Here is a 21,235-nt window from a genome sequence, read left to right as displayed (position 1 = left end):
TTGGAGATTATGCTTGGTGACTTTTCATTTGGCTACAAAATTCATCTTTCCAGAGCATGTCCTGCTTTGAGTAACCAAACTATTTGCCTGCTTCCTCACCTAAAACATCTTTACTACTCACATATTTTCAGGCCATTTCTAACTATAGTATTCTCTATATTTTCGGATAGTTAGCATCATTTTCATTTGTTTTCAAATGCATTTCTTCTTTCCTTTTTAATAGGTATGGCTAGCCATCCTCCAATACCTATCTTGGAGCTTGCAGACCACATTGAAAGATTGAAAGCCAATGACAACTTGAAGTTTTCCCAGGAATATGAGGTAATTCCCTGTGTTTATTCTTGACAATAATTTCAAGAGTTGCTCTTCTCTTTTTTTGACGATATTCTTGAAAATTAACTTCATCAGTGCTTTTCCCTTTAAATACGACTCAAATATGGTATAAAAATATATGATGAACCGCCAACTTAAAAGTGTCTGTACAAGCAATATAGTAATTACACTTTTAAAAAGTGTCGATTTTACATTTATTCAATATTACTTGTTGCGATAATGTATTTGTTTTTTAATTTTTACTTTATTGATAACTGTATCTATTAATATTTTATGCATTATTATTAATTATAGTCACCATTCTGTGTAACAGATCACAAAAGCTTATTCCTTCTATCTAGCTAAAACTGATCAACATCTCCCCTTTCTCTTACCATCCATTGGTAATCACATTCTATTCTCTACTCCCGTGAGTTTGCCTTTTTTAGATTTCACACATAAGTGAGATCATGTAGTATATGTCTTTCTGGATTTTCAGCTCCTAGAATATACTAAACTGATAAGCTTTCCAGCATACCAAATAGGTCCAAACACACTGATTTATGATAAGAATCCTCATCTAAAAAGCAAGATTACGGAGATTAAGTACATTTCTCAAGACTCTTGGTTTTGTAAGCCAGAAAACTCTAATTATTGCATGTGTGTGTATGTATGTGTGTGTGTATGTATGTGTGTGTGTATGTGTGTGTGTGTGTATGTGTATATATATATATATATATATATATATATATATATATAAATAAAATATTATCCTTCAGTCTAAATTAATACTAGAGCTAATATTAAGATTGAAATATATTTTCAGAGAGTTGCTTGTTTTTGAAGGAAGGTACACTGAATGCTATCTTAAAATTCCAAAATTCTTGAAGATTCTTTGTGAATTCTTGATGAAGGTAAATGAAAAGTGTGTGTGTGTGTGTGTGTGTGTGTGTGTGTGTGTGTGTATGTGTATGCATACGTGCATGTGCGCATGCATATGTATTTGGATATTGTGGTATATATCAAGCAAAAACTTACAGAACTGGATATTTCCGTTATCTCCAGCAGCAAAAATCCTTAGTGAAGCCAATTAATGAATTGTTAATAACCAGACCATAATTATTTTTTCTAGGCCAGTTTTAATTTAGCATAAGATTAAAATGTACCACTAAAATCTTGCAGTTGTACCAAATAACAAAAGGTTACTGGGTACCTGGGCAGCCCAGATTTCACCATCAGGGGATTCTATTGATTTACTTGCTGGGAGCTGATAGCACAGCCCTGTTACCTCTCTTGGTATTGGTTGTATGAGCCTTAACCGGGGCACTCGCACTGGACCTACCACCTCTAACATTCTGCCCTATCCTATTCTGTGGTAACCTGTTAAGAGGACCCCCAACCTCAACTGGCTAGAGGAGTCACAAAAATAAGAAGCAGCTTTATATAAGAGAACGTGGAGCAGTGAGGCCTGTGGCAGTCTGAATATCTGCATGGCCTTCCTATAATCTTCAGATATTCAACTTTTCATTATTTTAAGTCATTGTGCCAGAAAAGCAAAACGTACCTGTACTCTCATCCTCCTCTACCCTCGAGCCCTATGGCCTTTTATTCCATGTGATACTCCAGCGTCTTGATCATGTGTTTGATAGGACACAAAGATTTGGTTGGTTTCCTTGCCTCTTGATTAGGTTGTATTTTCTTTTATTGTGCTCCAAGGATTCAGGAGAACATTTTCAATGTTGGGAAAATTCGCATTGGATCAGAGGTTACCTTCCTTTCTCAAATGGCCAGCAGCTTCTTTCCTGCTCTTCTCTTGATTGCAGTAGCTCTTGTAAAATTATGCAATATCCTTTAGAACACTTTCTGTAGTTTCTAATTTAGGGCTTAAGGCTCCAGAGTGACTTTTAGAAGAGAAAACAAGGCAAATGAGAACTAGCAACTGGGGCAACATAAAAAACCCTCAGTTGTATCAGTTTTTATGAATCAGAAATCTTTCGTCCCTCCAGCCTACATTTTATTGTTGTATGATTCTGATTATTTTGCCATGTGATATTTGTGCATGGCCCTGCTTTAATTATTTGTTTCTGATTATGAGTTACGTAATGGATCACGAATTGTGGAAGTAATCCACAATTTGTTATTATAACAAATTAAGCTGGACCTGTTAAATAAGCTCGAGCTGTTAATAAGCCATTAATTCACTCTCCACCAATATAACCAAAACTATTGGCAATAATATAGTCATGCATCACTTGCCGACAGGGACACTTAGGGAGAAATGCATTCTTAGGTGATTTTGTTGTTGTGCAGACATCATGGAATATAGCAAACCTGGATAGTATAGTCTGGTGTACACTTAGGCTATATGATCCAGCCTATTGCTCCTAGGCTACAATCCTGTACAATAAGTTACTATATTGAACACTGCTGGCAACGTAACCCAGTGGTAACTATTTGTGCATTGAAACAAGGAAAAGATAAGGTAAAAATACCGTAAAAAAGATTTTTAGACTGGACTCAGTGGCTCATTCCTGTAATCTCAACACTTTGGAAAGCTGAGGCAGGTGGATTACCTGAGGTAAGGAGCTTGAGACAAGCCTGGCCAACATGGTGAAACCCCATCTCTACTAATAATGCAAAAATTAGCTAGGCATGGTGGCACATGCCTGTAATCCCAGCTACTCGGGACTCTGAGGCAGAAGAATCCCTTGAACCAAGAAGGCGGAGTTTGCAGTGAGCCGAGGTCACGCCATTGCATTCCAGCCTGGGCAACAAGAGCAAAACTCTGTCTCCAAAAGGGGGGAAAAAAAGAATGAAAATATTTGTAAATGGTACCCCCATGTAGGACCCTTAGCATACATGGAGCTTTCGAGAATCATAGTTGCTTTGGGTGTCAGTGAGAGTAGTGAGTGAATGTGGAGGCCTAGGACATTACTCTACACTACCATAGACTTTATGAACACTATAAACTTAGGTGACACCAAATTTATTTTAAAATTTTATTTCAATAGTGGATCAACCTTAGCTTACTGTAATGACTTTATACAATTTTTAAGTTTTTTGACTGTCTTTTAATAGCACTTAGCTTAAAACACAAACACATTGTACATCTATAGTAAAACATTTTTTCTTTACATCCTTATTTTATAAGCTTTTTTCTTATTTAAATTATTTTAACTTTTTAGAACTTTTGGTTAAAAGCTAAGATGCAAAGACATGCATTCATCTAGGCCTACACAGGGTCAGAATCATCAATATCACTGTCTTCTGCCTTCATATTTTGTCTACTGGAATGTCTTCAGGGTGACAGCAAGGAGCTGTCAACGCCTATGACGACAGCCCCGCCTTCTGCATACCTCCTGAAGGACCTACCTGAGGCTGGTTTAAAGTTATTTTTTTAAATAAATAAAAGGAGAGCACTTTAAACTAACAATAAAAATGTACACTGTAGTAAACCCATAAACTAGTAACATTCACTTATTAGCAGTATTAAATACGTATTGTACATAATTCTGTGTGCTAGACTTTTATATGACTGGTAGCAGAATAAGGTTAATTACACCAGCATCTCTACAACCACATGAGTAATACGCTGCGCTGGGACATTATGACAGCTACCCCCTCCCTAGGTGATGGGAATTTTTTCAGATCCGTTGTAGTTTTACAGATCAGTGTCTTATTTGTGGCTTGTTGTTGACTGAAATGTCATTAGGCAGCACATGATGATAAAAGCACACTCAAGCAATCTCAGTTGCATCCAGTGAATATAATAACTGGCCTCTGTAAATATGGAATTTTCAAGAAATGCTACATGTAAAGATACTTCAGTGGTCCTCGTTTAGCCATTAGATCAGAAGTGCCCCTTGAAAGTAGTTATGAACTAACTGCATGCTGGCAGTGCTGCCATGCACAGCTTTCCCAGTAGGCTTAGCCGTGGACATCATAGCCCACATAGACTTCACTGATGATCATGATGATGATCTGTGATTAAAGCTCCCTGGGCATGAATTGACTCTACTGTGCCTTAACAGCTATGAAGGAGATATTTAAGTGTTGTATTCAACTGTGATAATAGGATAAAGACCTCAACATAAAAATTTAGGCTTGGAGCAACACTTTGTGGGGAAAAATGGTTTATTGTCTTCTACATAAATTTGAATAGTTGGTTACTGGCTTTCAGCAAAAAAAAAAAAAAAAAAAAAAAAATGGAGGAAAGAAAACTCAGGTTGCTTTCAAACACCTAGTTATTTTGGCATAATCACTAGGAGTTAATGTTTACTCAGAACTTGGAAGATGCATGAAGCTAATTTTACTCCGATTCTAAAGGCAAACCAGGTTAAAGGCATGAAAGCTGTTTGTACTGATCCTGAGGTCAGAATAGGAGGAAGTAGGTTAAATTGTAGCACAGTATTATTAGATCCTATGAGACGCTTCCTGTGCTGTAATGGCAGTTGAATTCCAACATTGGATTTAGTGAAAGCTGGAAGAATGGACCTGAGAAATTAGTGTAACCCCATCTCTGCAGATCTCGATAAACACTTTAGATGTCTGTTTTCTGAGATGAAACTGAAAAGTCCTACTGGAACTTAAGGAGTCTCAGTTTGAGAACAGCATCTGGAATGCAGGGAATCAGGTCCTCTGTAGAGTTGGTACGGCTGTTAATATATTAGGCTGGTGAATCTTTGAATCAGAATCGTATATGTAGGCCTTGCCAAACAAAATCTTAGGCTGGTTTCTACAGATCATTTGTTGCCTATTTAAAATTGAAATTCCAAGAAAGAAGTTGAATCCCTGAATAGACCAATAACAAGTTATGAAATCAAAGCAGCAATTTAGCCTATGTATTTAAAAAAAAAAAAAAGCCCAGGACCAGACAGATTCACAGCCAAATTCTACCAGAGGTACAAAGAAGAGCTGGTACCATTCCTTCTGAAACTATTCCAAACAATAAAAAAGGAAGAAACGCCCCCTAACTCATTTTATGAGACCAGCATCCTCCTGCTACCAAAACCTAGCAGAGACACAATAAAATTAAAATTCCTGGTCCCAACCCCAGAAATGCTATTTCAGTAGGTTAGCTGTGGTATCCAGGAAACTCCATTTTAAAAGAGCTCTCATGGCGACTTTGACACAAGTGTTCTGAAGACTTCAGTTTGAGAAATGTCATTGGTTTGGGGCAGTGTCTTATAGAACATAATCCTCAGTCTTCATTGCACCATTTTCTGAGATGGCACATAGACTAGTATATTTAAGATTCAATCAGTAGGCATCATCACCCTTCACAGTCATGTATATACAAATCTTATTTAGACTAGATAGATTGTAAGTAGCTACAACCCCTAGAAGTTGCTCAATGAAAAACAGAAGGCATTTTTGATGTATTATAGAGCCAAAGGCTAAGAGTAAAGGTACACATTGAGAACTGTCATCTAGAACTGAAAGGCTATGACAGTTTCCTGATATCTTCTCTGGAGCTTTCATCTTTGTGTTTTCTCTGGGGTGGCTTCATTCTTCCCCTTACACAAGCCAGCATCTTCTGTTTTTCTCACCCACACACAGAAAACATAGTTTTTAATCACATTTTCATTTACATACAGGCCCCCTAAAGAGACTAAGCTTTTCTTGCCAGTCAAATTTTAAATGCCAGAGAGCAAACTCTGAACTCTATCTAATTGAATGTTTGTTGTGGGGACACACATTGGAATGTAACTGCTACCAGTCCATTCATATATATCTTGGATGGGAGACAGGGAAGTTTCTGGGGAAGGAGGCCTGTGAGCTAGGAGGAGGAACCAATAATTGTCCACCAGTCTACTACAGAAGAGCATTATGCTTAGTGCTGAGAAAACAAAAGAAGTGAGAAACTCATGCTTCTGGAGTTTGTAGTAATCAAAGACAAATATATACAATCAAATAAGAATTACACCAAGGAGGTAATCTTAAGTGCTGTTGGAAGGTTACTGGGGTTCAGTAAAGGTCATAATGATGTGGAGAATTGAGAAAGATACTGAAGAGAAGATGTCACTCTTAGTGAAATTATGAAGAGGAGTGAAGTGCATTTTGTCAAGGGAAAGGCACATGGGAAATGAATGTTCTGGTAGTTTCATAGTCAAAGTGTGCACTACAGACCAGTAGCATTGACATCACCTGGGACCTTGTTAGAAATGCAGAATTTTAGGCATGACCCCAATGCTGCTGATTCAGAATCTTGATGATATCTTTGTGTAATAAATTGGCGTCTCAGCTGGGCACTATGGCTCACCCTGTAGTCCCAGCACTTTGGGAGGCTGCTGTGAGCAGATCACTTGAGTCTAAGAGTTTGAGACCAGCCTAGGCAACATAGTGAAACTGTCTCCAGAGAACTACCAAAAAAAAAAAATTGGCTGGGCATAGTGGCACACACCTGTAGTCTCAGCTACTCGGGAGAATGAGGTGGGAGGATTACCTGACCCCAAGAAGTTGAGGATGCAGTGAGCTGAGATCACATCACTGCACTCCAGCCTCGGTGACAGAGGGAGACCCTATCTCAAAAAAAGTTTAAAAAAATTAAAAAATAAATGAGCATCCTAGTGGTCAATATCAAGAAAAGCTATAAAGTTAGAGAAAATGCGAAACTAGCTCCCAACGTGGTCCTCACGGTAGAGTTTTCTAATAGCAATACTGTCCCAAGTCACATACTCAACTTCGGGTACATTCCAGATTTTATACATTTTGTGTTGTGGGTTGAGATAATAACCAACCCCCTTTTAAACAGTTACAGCAACAGAATTTTTTCCGAGTTCCTATCAGCTCACGTACAAGTCACATTTTAAACCACAGTCCATCTGTCATGGTGGTTGCACAGAGATGAGCAGTCCTCAGACATCTAGTTTCAAGTTAATCAGTGCTAGCTCTCTTAATAGTATTACCTGAAAACTATGGATTCACTCGGAGCAATCTTACTGTTGCTGTCTTTGGTTCACAGAAGAAGGCCTTTGATCTGTTTTGTTCTCATCACAAAGCCGGGTCTCAATGCCTTTGCTGCCGTTTCTGGAGTTGGAGCATCTCCAGTCTCCTTGCTCACGTTTCCCACCATTCAGCATCCACCCGTGCTGAGATTCTTCACAGGCTCACGGCAGCATTCACATCTCGTGTTTGTGCTGATGATAAACTGCCTGTTACATAAAATATTTCAGATATCAGAGCCCTGTCCTTCTGTTTTTATAACAGTATATATTAACAACTTTGTTTAATAACTTCCCATCAGTGAAATAAAGGAAAAATGTATATTGCTTCCTTGATGAATAATAAAATACATCAAGACAGTGTTGAGACATGTAGAGAGATATTTTAAAACGTTATTTAGGTCATATGTCTTAATATTTAGAGCTATCTAAACCTCAGAGATCATGTGGCTTAACTCTCTCATCATAGAGGTAAGGAGCATGAGGCTGAGAAAGAAGTGGTTTACCCAAGGTCATACACCTAATGTGTGTGGTAAAACCAGGTCACAAATTCATGTTGTTTTGTTCTTCATGCACCTTAACTTACCTGATGTAAACACCTAAATGTTTCACTCTTTGTTTCTTACTATGCCCTGATTATGGAGTTCAGAAACCTTGGTCTCCAACTAGATCAAAATATTTATATTTAAAATTTCTGTGAAAATGTCATAGTTACCAATATCCATTGCATGACTCTCCCTGGGAAAACCCAGTGGTTTTCTGTGCCATGCTAAGGATGCATTTCTTTTCTCCATAGATAATTTGTTCATTCCCAATGGTAAACATTGCATTTCTCCACAGAAGGGACAAAAATTATCTGTCATCTAAGCAACAACCACAAAAGAAAACATTTCTCTTTTCCTTTGGAAAAGACTCTTGGTATATGTGACCACGTGTGCCACAGTATATTCACAGGCACAAAACCATCATTAGTAAAAACATCATTGTTATTAGGTTTTGTAAACCTCTGAGCATTTGAATTGCAAAACCACTTGTCATATCTGCTTTTAATTAGTTCATAATTTACGGGTAAGCTCATGAGGGGGACATGTGTTCAAGCATTATGCAAACAGAAACAAGAAACCAAACACACTTTTTTTTTTTTTTTGCCAACTTTGAATGCACTGGACTTTTCTTAAAGGAAGAAAATGGTGGATGACAGAGATCTGTTTTCATCTTTTATGCAAAGTAGAAGAGTGGAATAGAGCAGGGACAAGCCTCCATTTTTAAATATTTTTGACATATGAGTAACAAAAATAAGTTTTTTTTTAATTGAGAACAAATTATGGTGATTTGTTTATGAAATGGGAAAAATGAGGGCGTTCATGAAATAAAAAGCAGTAACAATGTTTTTGTGCCTGGGCTGGGTAAAGCTGAGGAAGACGAATGGCTAAATTTACTATTCCAAATCAGAATCTCCTCATACGCTAGGAGTGGAGGTGGGTGTGGGAGGGTCTTTGCCCACTTCCTTTTGAACGTAGCAGTTTTTCTGCTTCTCAGATTGGGTCCAGACCTCTCTGCCTGCCACTCAGGGCTTTCTACCTGTTGAGCCAACAGTGGGAATAAATATTATGACATGGTGGCTAAGTATACATGCCATTGGCTCAGGCTGCCAGTTTGGCCCCTAACTCAAGCTGTGTGACCTTAAACAACTAACTGAACCTCTGTATTTTCGTTTCTTCATCTCTATATAAAGAAGCAATCATAGTACTTACTTCATAAAATCATTAAAAACAAATTAAACACAAAAATGCTAATCAGGTTTTTTGACACCAGTGCTCAGTAGTCTTACTAGCTATTACTTATTTTTATCAAATCTAGGTGTCATCAGTTTTAAGATACCCCATCATTGCATGTCCCACTAAGGCATAAAAGACATTGCCAGTATAATTTCAAGGTACCATCAATTTTAAGGTGCACATCAATTTCAGAGATGTTAGAATGTGGGAATAAAATGTATGTCTTAGAATCAGTGAAACCCTACCCTCTCCTATCCCCGGCCAAACCCTTAGGTCTTTGCTGAAGTCAGTAAAAAAATAAAAATACTAATACAGACAGAAAGAAATGAAAACCTGCTAGTTTAAACCAGTGCAATTCGCACTTGTTATGTTGCCCTTTCTTACTTTCCAGTCATTTGCTGTTTTCAAGCAGCTCCGGGTCAGGTGTCTGGCCTCTTGGTATGCTGTTGGCCACATGGTAACAAGCTCACCACTCGGCACACAGCGGGTGATTAACCAAAGTGTATGTCTGGATCAATTTCGAACTAAATTTACAGTTCACAGAAACTCTTTGTTGTGATCCAAATTGCTAGTACCAGCAACAGGAGCAACCAGAACAAAGAGCATCCTGCTGTAAAGAGCTGCTTTTTCTGGTTGACATCCTTGCCTGATCTATCAGCAGTGAAGCCTTATTTTCAGCTCTTTTCTCTCAGAAAATAGGCTCTTACTATCTCCAGACAGTACAGAAGTGATTACATTTTAATGCAGACCCCTCAGATTTAACTCAAAAGTACCTACTGATTCAACTTGCCCAGCTGCTTTTCTAGCAAAAATGATTGGCCCGCCAGTTGGCCATCTGAGAAGATGCTGTCTCTGTTCTGTCATTAAAGACCAGTCTCACCAAGTAAAATACAAGAGTACAGAGAGCCCCGTCCCAGTTGGCTGCTTTCTGCATCTTACAAACACATGTAGTAGGACACCAAGACACAGCAGCTTTCCTTAGAAGAAACATTGCATCCAAAACAGGCATATGTCTATGTGTTTATAGTCTTATTCTGTCTGATCTTCTGTAGTTGTGAGAACTCAGAGTGCAAGTCATTTCTCAAGTTCCAAAGCTGCTTTCTCCTTAGACTTTTTAAATGTTTGTTCCTTAAACCATTTAAAACAAACAAACAAAAACCTCCGACATTTTTCTTTACTAACATTCAACTCTATCTTTCAGAGTAGAGCCTTTTGTTTTTTTTCTTGCGGGAGCCCTCCTGGTCTTAAAGAACTCTCATGTAACTCTCGTTTTCTGTTTCCCATTGCTTATTCTCATACAATTTCAATTTTTCGTTTTCTTTTCCTCAGTTCTTGTTCTCATACAAGTTCTCTGTAACTAATGAGCCCTTGACGATCAGTGGACATTGTCCAAAATGTCTTTTCACCTGCTCCCACACGGAGCCCAGGGCTCTCAGGAAACAATTAATTCTACTGTCTCTACTTCCAAAGCAAGCTTTCGGCTTCAAAGAGATCGTAACAAGGACTGAAAAAAGACACTGCTTATTGAGTTGTATGTTTATTTCAAAACCAAGTTGGGATTTTAGTACCTGAGTGATAAGTATATACTTAGAGGGAAGCGATAGTGGATGCTGCAGAGGGCCTTGAAGTTGGGGAAACAAGGTTCATATTTTGAGTGGGCCAATTAGTAGCTACGCTGCTTGACCCTGAGCCAGTTACTTTATGTCTCATAACCTCGGTTTTCTTATTTAAGATACGAATATTAGTACTCACCTATGAGACTGTTAGGAAGTCTATTAGGCACCTGGCCCATTGCCCTCTGTGCCTAGTCAACAGAAGTGGCTCTTGTTACTGTGAACTCCAATCTGCATGACCTACCTGTGAGTCACTTAACGTTACATTCTTCTCTCAAGTTATTTTATCTTCTGTAACATTTTCTGTTCAGTCTTCCAAAAAGGAGCTCTGTGAAAGCAATTAGGGGAAGGTAAAGGATGATAAGGATGGAGGGCAATTATGAAGAACTACTCTTTTCCTATCTTGTACATAATGTCATTTCTGGAAATTATATCCACATTAAAATATCAAAAAAAAGGTATTTTCACTGATGACTAGAAACTGTGCTAGTGTCTCTGCTGTAAATTTTAATGCCCCTAAGCACGTTATTTAACTCTCCTGATTTCAGTTTCTTTGTTTATAAGAGGAGCAGTTTGAATGCCTTTATCTGTTTAACATTTACTGGAGAACCAAAAATAATTAAGAAATAAGCTGCCCTGAATGAGTCCATAGTCCTGTAGGAAAATCAGAAAAACAAAACAAAACAAAACCAAACCCAGTCATTGTTAAGTGCATCTTGGGAGTGAGATATTATTGACGAGAGCCTTCCCAGAGTACCCCTGAACTGGAGAGTCACTGAAGTTTGCTAGAAATGCATGGGATCTGTGCAGGCAAAGGCACGGAGATGCGAAGAAGCGTGGCTTGCTCAGGGGACTCCAGTGTGTTCTGTGACTGTCATTGCTGGTCATGCTGCCGAGAGGTGAGATTCAAAAGGTGGTTACACCCTTGAAAGTTCATAACAACATAGTAAGAAGTCTGCAACTAAGTGATTTCACAAGTGTTCAGAAGTCATGGAAATCACTTCCTGCAACTCCTCCTGAAGCTCCTAGTACCTGAGGGATGGTGCTTATGAGTACATGTGTGGTTATGTTGCTACTGGGAACAGCTTTTGAGGAGAATTTTAACAATGCTGCAACAAGAGATCAGAAAGAGGCTGCCTGGAGCCTGATGCAAGCCAGCATCATAGGGATGCCTTTACTTATTTATGTATTTAATTTTAAAATTACAAAATGTTAGTGGCAGTATTATTTGTCATGATTTTTCTACTGTGGCTAAACAGTTTGTCATTCTTTTTGAAAAAGCAGTTGTTGGGCACACCACCATGCTTGGGGATACAGAAGGGATTAAAGTGAAGGATGTAAGCATTAAGACATTACATGAATTTGCAGTCTTGGCTGGGCCTTGCGAAACGTTAGTCTTTCTGTCGTCACGGATGCAGCAGAGTATTTGGCTTTAGCTTAAAAGTTCATGCATGAAGCATAATCAGAACTGTATTATTTCTCACTTGCTAAAAAAAAAAATCTCTTCAATGGCAGGCATTCATCATTCCTCTAAATTTCACCCGGTGGCTCACGGGGACCCCTGATGTCATTCATTCTTTCTCTCATGCTCCCTCCTTTCTTGACTCCTTCTTTCATTCCCGCTTCTCTTTCTCTCCCCATCCTTCTTTCTTCCTGGTCCCTCGTCTTTATTTTTCTGCCAAATTTAACATAGTATTTTTTCACATATTTTTTTAGTATTAAACTGCATAACATTTTAATATCATAATAGTCTTTCTATAGAGTTTCACCGTCTAGATAGTGCTTTACAAGGATAACAATGATAGCAAATATTTGTACAGCACTTACCATGTGCCAGACAGTCTTCGGAACACATTACTGTAAACATTAACTCATTCATTCCTTCCAGGTAGGTGCTATTAGTATCCCCATGTTACAGAACGTAACAGAGTATATTGAACCACAGGAAAGTTAAGTAACTTACTCAAGATCACAGGGCTAGTAAATGGCAAAGCTGGGATATGAACCCATGAGGTTTGATACCTGGGTAATGTTCTCACCACCGTAAATAGTTGCTTCTGATATTTGATTTCCTTTCGCCACAGTTTTCACCATGGAAATTTTTTTGTCATTACCTTCATCTGGTAAGGTGATCACATAGTATTCAAGTGACCCCAAATAAGAATCATTGTTCCAAATTTCTTATTGGTATAATTATATATTTTTTTTATTTTTCAACATCAGAGACATTGACAACAACAAACTCACTTAGTTTTAAATGCTTTGGATAAGAACCTTTATACCCAGCCTCCCTCTTCATGTTCTTATTTAATTTTTATTAAAAATTAGCTAGTTTGAAGATGATGAAAGGGTTGTAATTTGTATCTGAAAACAAATAGCCTTCCATCCTAACCTTGTCAAACAGAAAATATATTTGATTAGTTCGGCTGGAAGTAATTCACCAGATTGATTCTATAACTACCTGTGTAATAGTGACTGCCTTTGACTTCTGATCTTGATCAGTAGGAAAATAACATCAAGGAAAATCAAGCGGATGCTTGATGGGATTTGAAAGTGTAAAGGTTCAGTCTTAACTCTCACAGGGGATAGTTGGTATTGACTTGTTTCTTGTTTTGACATTTTAAGTTGTAGACCAGATTCTATCTACTTGCCTAATCCTGAAGATTAAAGAAATCAGTGAGACATACGCTGTCAAGGTACCCTCCCCACTGTGTATCACAAGTCAAATTCCAGCTTCATTCAGATAATCCATGAGGAAAGGGAAACTTACTCACTCTAATAAATTAAGCCTCATAAATCTATTAAAATGATACATAATAATATTTACCTTCAAGATTTTAAAAACATCTTTTCATATATGCAAAATCCTTTCATGTTTCTGCAACTGAATTTTGTATAAAAGCTGCTAAATGATTTGAAAAGATGGGAGCTGTTACTGTACAATCAAAAGATGCTCGCTGTATTTCAAGATGGCAGGATACAAAACCACTGCCTACCTACATGAATTGCCATTAGCTTAAGAATTTACTGTGATTATTATTTTGTTTCCTTTTGCTCCAGCTTTTATTTATGTTAAAATGAACAGTATGTCAGGGGGCATGTAACTTACTGAGCCGGACTGACGAGGCAGAAGCTCAGACATAATTTAGGTGATTGCACTGGGGCACCTTTTTAGATTCTGTCTCTCTCTCATGCTGAAATTCTGTTTCTCCGATTATTATGAAACATGATTTAAAGTAAACATAATAAAGTTCAGATTCTGATGCCCCTACCCCCATCCCTGTAGGCTTAGGTTGAGCCTCTTCTATAGCTTTTCTATAACTCAGGAGCGCCTATGTGGATGCAGTAATTGAGAAGCTATAATTAGTGTAGTTAATGAACAATGAAATGCTGCCTCCCTTTTTAGTAAGAGCAGTTAGGGTTGCATTTGGGAAGGCGGAAGAATTTACCCCCCACCCACAGTAATTAATTGACCTCCTTGTCATCTATTGAGACAGGAGAATAAAAATTTTCAGTCTAAGGGTTAGAGTTGGTGGATGTTGCTGTGCAACTGGGCATTGATTTCCATTTTTGTTCTTTTTCTATTCCTTCTGTATTGATCCTTGTTGTCACAGCTCAAGGAATCCTCCTATTATCTTTATAAAATCCTTCATAAAATTTTAGAGGTTTAAAATCAGTGTCACAAAGTTTCTATTGTGCAGTTATATTTGAGGAGTCCTAGAATCCTCTAACCTCATCCGTTGCTGTCATTTTATTGTAGAGAAGACATTTTCAGGGCAGTTAAGTGAGGTGGCTGAAATCGCTCTGCAAATTCACATCTAACGTTATGCAACAGATGACGTTTTCTAAGTAGACTCCCTAGATAAAGGCGAAATAACAAATGCATGAAAATGTTTTCTGAAAAATAAACAACCATCATATTACCACTTAAACTCATGTTAACTTGAAACATTGAAGATTTTTGTCTTTCTATGTGAGAACCCAAATTATAGACAGTAGTATAAGGATTGAGATAAAACAGGGATTTTATTTATTTATGAGAAGAAATAAGGTAGTTTTCGGGAAAAATAATCTTGTGTGACATTTTATGTATTTTTCTTCATCATTTTGTTACTGCAATATAGTTCACCTATAAAACTGACCTCTCTGTTTGTTTCAAGATAGGGTCTCACTCTGTCACCCAGGCTGGAGTGCAGTGGCACCATCACGGTTCACTGCAGCCTCTACCTCTACAGGCTAGGATGATCCTCCCATCTCAGCTTCCCAAGTAACTAGAATTACAAGCGCATGTCACCATACTCGCTAATTTTTGTATTTATTGTAGAGACGAGGTTTCACCTTGTTACACAGGTTGGACTCGAACTACTGGGCTCAGGCTATCCATCTGCCTTGGCCTCCCAAAGTGTTGGGATTACAGGTGTGAGCCAAATTCAGCCTTAGAAAGAAATTCAGTGAAGATACTTTATATTTAAATGTTAAGTGGGTATATTATAAAGAATCAAGAAGTCAAGAAGACCACTGGGCTTTTTTTTCTAGCTTTGGTGAATATTTATGTTTCTTTTGTTTGTATTGCCTTTTTTTTTTTTTTCGAGATGGAGTTTCACTCTTGTTGCCCAGGCTGTAGCATAATGGTGCTTACCGTAACCTCGGCTTCCCAGGTTCAAGCAATTCTCCTGCCTCAGCCTCTCGAGTAGCTGGGATTACAGGCATGCACCACCACACCCAGCTAATTTTGTATTTTTTATAGAGACAGGGTTTCTCCATGTTGGTCAGGCTGGTCTCAAACTCCTGACCTCAGGTGATCCACCTGCCTTGGCCTCCCAAAGTGCTGGGGTTACAGGCGAGAGCCACCACGCCCAGCCTTTTTTGCTTTTAAACATCTGATAGAGGGAAACTATAAAGACACTGAGGAGTTGTTTGAAAATGCCAGTGTCAGTTTGGGCCAAACTCCAGCTTAAGGCTTGAGTGCAAGGCCAAGGTTAGGGTGATTCAAGTGCCTATCAGTGTGTACATGGCAGATTGGATTTGTCATTTGCTGTGTTGAATCCATGACATGCAAGCAACTGCAAGGTCTTCAGTTTTACTTGTGTAAGAGGGAGGGAGGGAAGGAAGGAGAGAGGGAGGGAGGGAAGGAAGGAGAGAGGGAAGAGAAAAAAGAAAGGAAAGAAAAAGAAGAAAGGAAAGAGGGAGGGAGAGAGGGAGCCTGGTTTTCTGTTTACATCTCCCGCTTTCCAAGCAGAGACACATGTTATTGAGATAGATATCATTTATCAAGTCATGAATAAGGATCCTTCATTAGATTATAACTCTAACCACTGCTGTGCTGCAACAGAGGCCTTGTGGAGACAGAGAAACAGCAACTTTATTGGCATGGTCCTCCTTCTAAGTGGAGAATTCACCTTTGGTTTCCTTGGTGGACCTCCCTCGGCAACATATTGCCAGGACAGTACAGGACTTCAAACTCCTGACAGTGATTCTGTGCACAGATGGGGAAGACATTTTCCTGCCTGAAATAAAGCAACAGAGGAATGCTGATCACAGAACTCACTTTTCTTAGGCTCTTGGTGTCTATAAAGAAAATGATCTGTAGTATTCATGTTTCAAAGCCGGCTCTGAGGGCAAAGGGAGCCTTCTTTCCCCAAAGCTGAAAATCTGGTTTCATAAAGACTACCAGCTTCCGTATTTATCTGTCTAATTGTATGGTAAAAATATTTGCATGAAAAGAATATCTTTGTTGATTTAAGACTTCATCTGCTCTTGGTGCTCATTTGCTCTTGAAGAGGGATATAATCTTTTTGTTTTTGATCTATAATCATCCCCACAGCAACCAATTGTGATACCACAGAGCAAGGATTATAATTTTTGCTAGGCAATAAGCAAATGAACTTTGAAACAAAGCTGTTCGTTTTTCCCAAATGGCCCAGAAAATAAGAAGACTAATTCTAAAAATTTTAGCTACAAAAAATTTAAAAATAAATAAATGTAAAAATGTTAGCTACCTAAGACATAATTTTCAAGAACATGAATGTGCCTTCTTTAAAAGTCTATATAATTTTCCAGCTTTATAGTCAGCTCATCTTGTAAAAGAGATATTTAATGAACTCTTAACAATGTGTAAGGTGCTTTGCTAGACTCTGGAGTACAAAAATAAATGATGCATAAATTTTACCCTGGAATTCTGAGTCCGAGGGTTGCTTTAGTTTTTTCACCTAAACTTTACCAAAGCTACAACAACTAGAATTTTTCAGGATTTTGATATGCAGCTGTAAGTTTTACTTCAGGGTTAATAGGACTTGTATTTTTGTCTACATTTGTTACATGTACCATGTGAGGGGCGATGGTATTTTTTCATTTTCTGACACTCAATACATTCACGATTTGGAAATTCAGTAGGTCAGGGAAGTTAATGTCTTAGCAACTGTCTAAACTCTGTGCTTCAAAGTATTTGCTAATTTTTTGAACAGAAAAATAAATCCTTCAAACTCTTAGATTTTTGGACCCATTGTAGGGAAAACTCAGGTTTCTCTTTCTCATATTCTGTTACTTGAATGTCTGTAAAATAAGATTAGGGAACAGCATTTGCTCTCTATTATGCTTCTCTGGCACAACTTCTTAGGGTTTCTCTGAGCTGTGGGAGCAGTTAACAGACATAGTATTTTGTTTTATAATTTCATCCAAAATTCCCCTTGTTGAATGAAATGAATGCCTCCTGAGAAAGAAATATGGGATGCCAAAGAATCATATAGATATTTTTCTGTTCTTCCCTTATGAGAAATCATTGATTAAGGTAACCTGCTTATATTTTAATATTTACATTAGTAAAAGAGGCTCTGTCTTTTAGAGCATGCCATTTGTGTTTGTTACTTTGCGCATATTGTTATTTATGACATTGCTTAGGCTTTAGGTATTTTGTTTGCTATGTTGTTCAATTTTCAAAGCATACCCTCTAAATGGAGTAACTAAGACTTACTCTGTATAAAGACAATCTATCACTTAATATCTTTTCTTAATAAACAATAGGTATTTTAAATGACCTCAAACATATTATCTTTTCCAGAATAAAATTCTGTTTACTTTTATTGGATAACTTGATTAATAATATTGTTTTTTCTTTTTCCTTTTTTGGAGAACGGGTCATGCTTTGTCACAGACTGGAGTCCAGTGACATAATCTCATCTCAGTTCACTGCGACCTTGAACCCCTGGGCTCAAACTATCCTCCTGCCTCAGGGTCCCAAGTAGTTGGGACTACAGGTGTGCATCAGCACCTTTAGTGACTAGTTTTACATTTTTTTTTTTTTTTTAGAAATGGTGTCTCACTGGCCGGGCACGGTGGCTCAAGCTTGTAATCCTAGCACTTTGGGAGGCCGAGGCGGGTGGATCACGAGGTCGAGAGATCGAGACCATCCTGGTCAACATGGTGAAACCCCGTCTCTACTAAAAATACAAAAAATTAGCTGGGCATGGTGGCGCGTGCCTATAATCCCAGCTACTCAGGAGGCTGAGGCAGGAGAATTGCCTGAACCCGGGAGGCGGAGGTTGCGGTGAGCCGAGATCGCGCCATTGCACTCCAGCCTGGGTAACAAGAGCGAAACTCCGTCTCAAAAAAAAAAAAAAAAGAAAAAGAAAAAGAAATGGTGTCTCACTGTGTTGCTGAGGCCAAGAACTCCTGGCCTCAAGTGATAATACTTTTGATTTTGAGAGAAGTAGTCATTTTTATAGGATGTTACCAGTAGACAGACAGACATAAATCTCCTAGGATGGGTATGTGTACTCGTTTGCCCACTATTGGTTCTGAGAAGGTATTTTTATTCGTCCAATATACTCTAGGGCTTGTTCATTTGTACAATTTGAATGGGCTACAGCTTAACCAATGGGTTATTTTAGTAATTTTGATAATCACTGTAATTGCTGTGAAGTCTGTGAATTTACAGCTATCAGCATTGATACAACATACCCCAAGAATGCATCAGTCTGTTATCCTCAGGTGTGTAATCCTGTTATATATGATAAGACTACATGTAACCAAAAAAAAAAAAAATAATAAGTTTCCCAACCTCAAAAGGCTTTCACAGAAATTGAGACAAGAAATGATTAAAATTACCAAACAATATATTTTATATATATTTTGCATGCCCTAGGCTAGCCTTTTTATAAAAGTGTATACATGTATAACAGACAGTATTTCCATTCAGGAACTTACTATAGAGTTGGGGAAATAAAGAATTGTCAAATGAAAGATAAGTTGCGATAATGAATTCAAGCAACTTTACAAGAAGAAATGCTACAAGGCTAAACATAGCTAGTTGCCAAGTGGAAGCTCCAGTCTGTAAGGTAGGATAGTGGCACACGTGGAAGCGTGTAAGAGAGCTCTAGGCTGTAATGAACTGGGAGAGTGGGATTTCAGCTGAACTTTGTTGAAAGGAAGGTAGGATTTAGGGGGAAAAAAAACCAGAAAGCATAAAAAAGTACTCTCTAAGCAAGAAATATTCCAGTGCAAAGGAATCAGAAATGAGAACCTCCAACATGGACAGAGGAAAACAGAGCCAAGGGCTGGAATTTAGAATTATTTAATAGGACTGATTATAGCCAATTCACTATTTATATTGAGTTGGTATGTACCCTGAGGACCACAACATGGCAATTCCTGATTTAAGGAACATTAAGTCAGTACAGGAAACAACATAATATAAAATAAGTCAAATGTAGACACAGAGTGCAATAGGCATCCGAAAACAAAACATTTAATAATCTTTCAAAGAGAAGTAAAGCTAGTTTTTGAATGTCAGTGTTAGTGTACCTGTGCGTTTGGATTACAGCTACTGCTTCAACTTTGTCTTTGGACACATGCTATAATTGTGAGCTTTCTGCTGTATTTTATTTGATGTCTTCTGCATCCCCTGAGTATAAATATGCCTCTTTCACTGGCAACCTACATTTTGATCATGTAGATGTCTCTGTCATAATAGTTAATAGAATACTTGAAAAGGTTATGGTAATACAGGATGACAACAGCTATACTTTTTCTGTGTTCAGACTCAGTAAACTATGGTTATGTAGTTAAGCAATGCTGTTCTTTGTTAATGACAGATTTATTGAAGACAAGCTTTCAGGAGCTTTCAGATTCTACTAGAAATCCTACTAAAGTGCTATCCATTAAACCATTAGAATAGTCATTAAAACTGTTAGTGTAGACTTGTTTTTCATGAGTTATTGGTCTCTCACCATTCTTAGTAGTGTCTGCCAATACTGCTCTACCCTTTGCTGCATTATGGCTGTTCATTTCCAAGGAAAGAATGCACATCAGCTTTCTCTCTTTTCCTGTAAAATCTATGGTCTGTGAGCGTTACGGGACAGCGCTGTTGGGTGTGTAGAAACAAGGAAGAATTTGAGATGTGTCTTTTTGTTTCCAATTATTAAGGGTAAAGATTGTACTTAATATCCCGCTCTTTTGGATTTAATAGGAATCATGTTAGAATCTAACTATTGATTATAGAAAGCTGTGGCTTGCCTTCATTGTCAAAAAAGTTTGGAAACGAAAACTGTGGGATGAATGCATCATTAAACCAAATTGACGGAGGTATCTGGTGTTTATTTTCCTTACCGTCCACACTTTTTAAATAAGGAAGTAAACTCTACAATAATAAATTAATGATTTATCTATCTATTAGAGTGTCGTAGGTAAGAGCTCTATCTTCAAAGTCAGGAATCCCTCAGTTTACATCCCAGCTCTCCTGACTTATGGATCACCAAGAGTCACTCATGGAAAGAATCTTAACCCCGCTACGTTTCCATTTCTTTATCTGGAATATGGAGATAACAATATCAAAGATACCTATAATTTTCGTTTAAGAATTACGTGGGATTCTGTAAGCAGTGATAATTCACCCCTCATTGTCATCATCCTCCTCAAAATCAGAAGTAATTTAACTGATTGCTTCTCACTACCATTCTTTGGTGAGTTTAGAGTAAGACAGTCTAGTCTTGTGTTTTGGCTCTTCGGTATTCCTTCTTGATCATAAGTCGACACCGAACTTACCTTCATGGACCCCAGAAGCCAGCTCAAAAATTTCCTATGGATTTCACAAAATACTCTCCAGAGTGTTGAGTCCTACAGGCTGCCCCTTCTGCCTCTGACGTGACAAGACAAAGTCACCTGTCAGTTACGAAAAGTGTTCTGCAACTCTCTTTTTTCTCTATTCCTAGAAAGTAGTACAGTGCTCACAAATGGAAAAATTAAAGAACATAGATAGTGAACATAAGGAAACAAAAATAATTGTCATTTATCACAGCTCAGAGATAACTGCTGATAGCATTGGTATATAGCATTCCAGGTTTTTATATGTATGTTTTCATATATGTATGCAGTGTGTATGTATATATGTATATATTTTAACAAAAGTACTGTTTTATCTTTCCACGCCACTAGATACATAACCATTTTAATAGCTTCATACTTTTTCATACCATCTGCTTTTATATTAAGGCTATTTCCATGCTTTTCAAAGTTACTTTAAATGATGCTATACATGTCCTACACATGTGTCCAGGGGAAAGATTCTTTTCACTTTCAAGGCTTTTTGGAACAG

At 37.9% G+C, this 21,235-nt stretch overlaps 1 protein-coding gene across 42 annotated transcripts in view; it reads left to right on the top strand.

The window, feature by feature from the left end:
- PTPRD (protein tyrosine phosphatase receptor type D) overlaps positions 1 to 21,235 on the top strand; it is a 2,307,989-nt gene that overhangs the window by 2,190,583 nt on the left and 96,171 nt on the right. For all 42 annotated transcript variants that reach the window (XM_074394799.1, XM_074394802.1, XM_074394800.1 and 39 more), the window contains one exon: positions 224 to 321. In XM_074394799.1, coding sequence (XP_074250900.1) covers positions 224 to 321 — 98 coding nt within the window. The remainder of the gene's footprint in view (positions 1 to 223; positions 322 to 21,235) is intronic.

The sequence above is a fragment of the Saimiri boliviensis genome, chromosome 2 (genome assembly GCF_048565385.1).
Source record: "Saimiri boliviensis isolate mSaiBol1 chromosome 2, mSaiBol1.pri, whole genome shotgun sequence".
Lineage (NCBI taxonomy): Eukaryota > Metazoa > Chordata > Mammalia > Primates > Cebidae > Saimiri > Saimiri boliviensis.
This window is presented reverse-complemented; position numbering and strand designations above follow the sequence as displayed.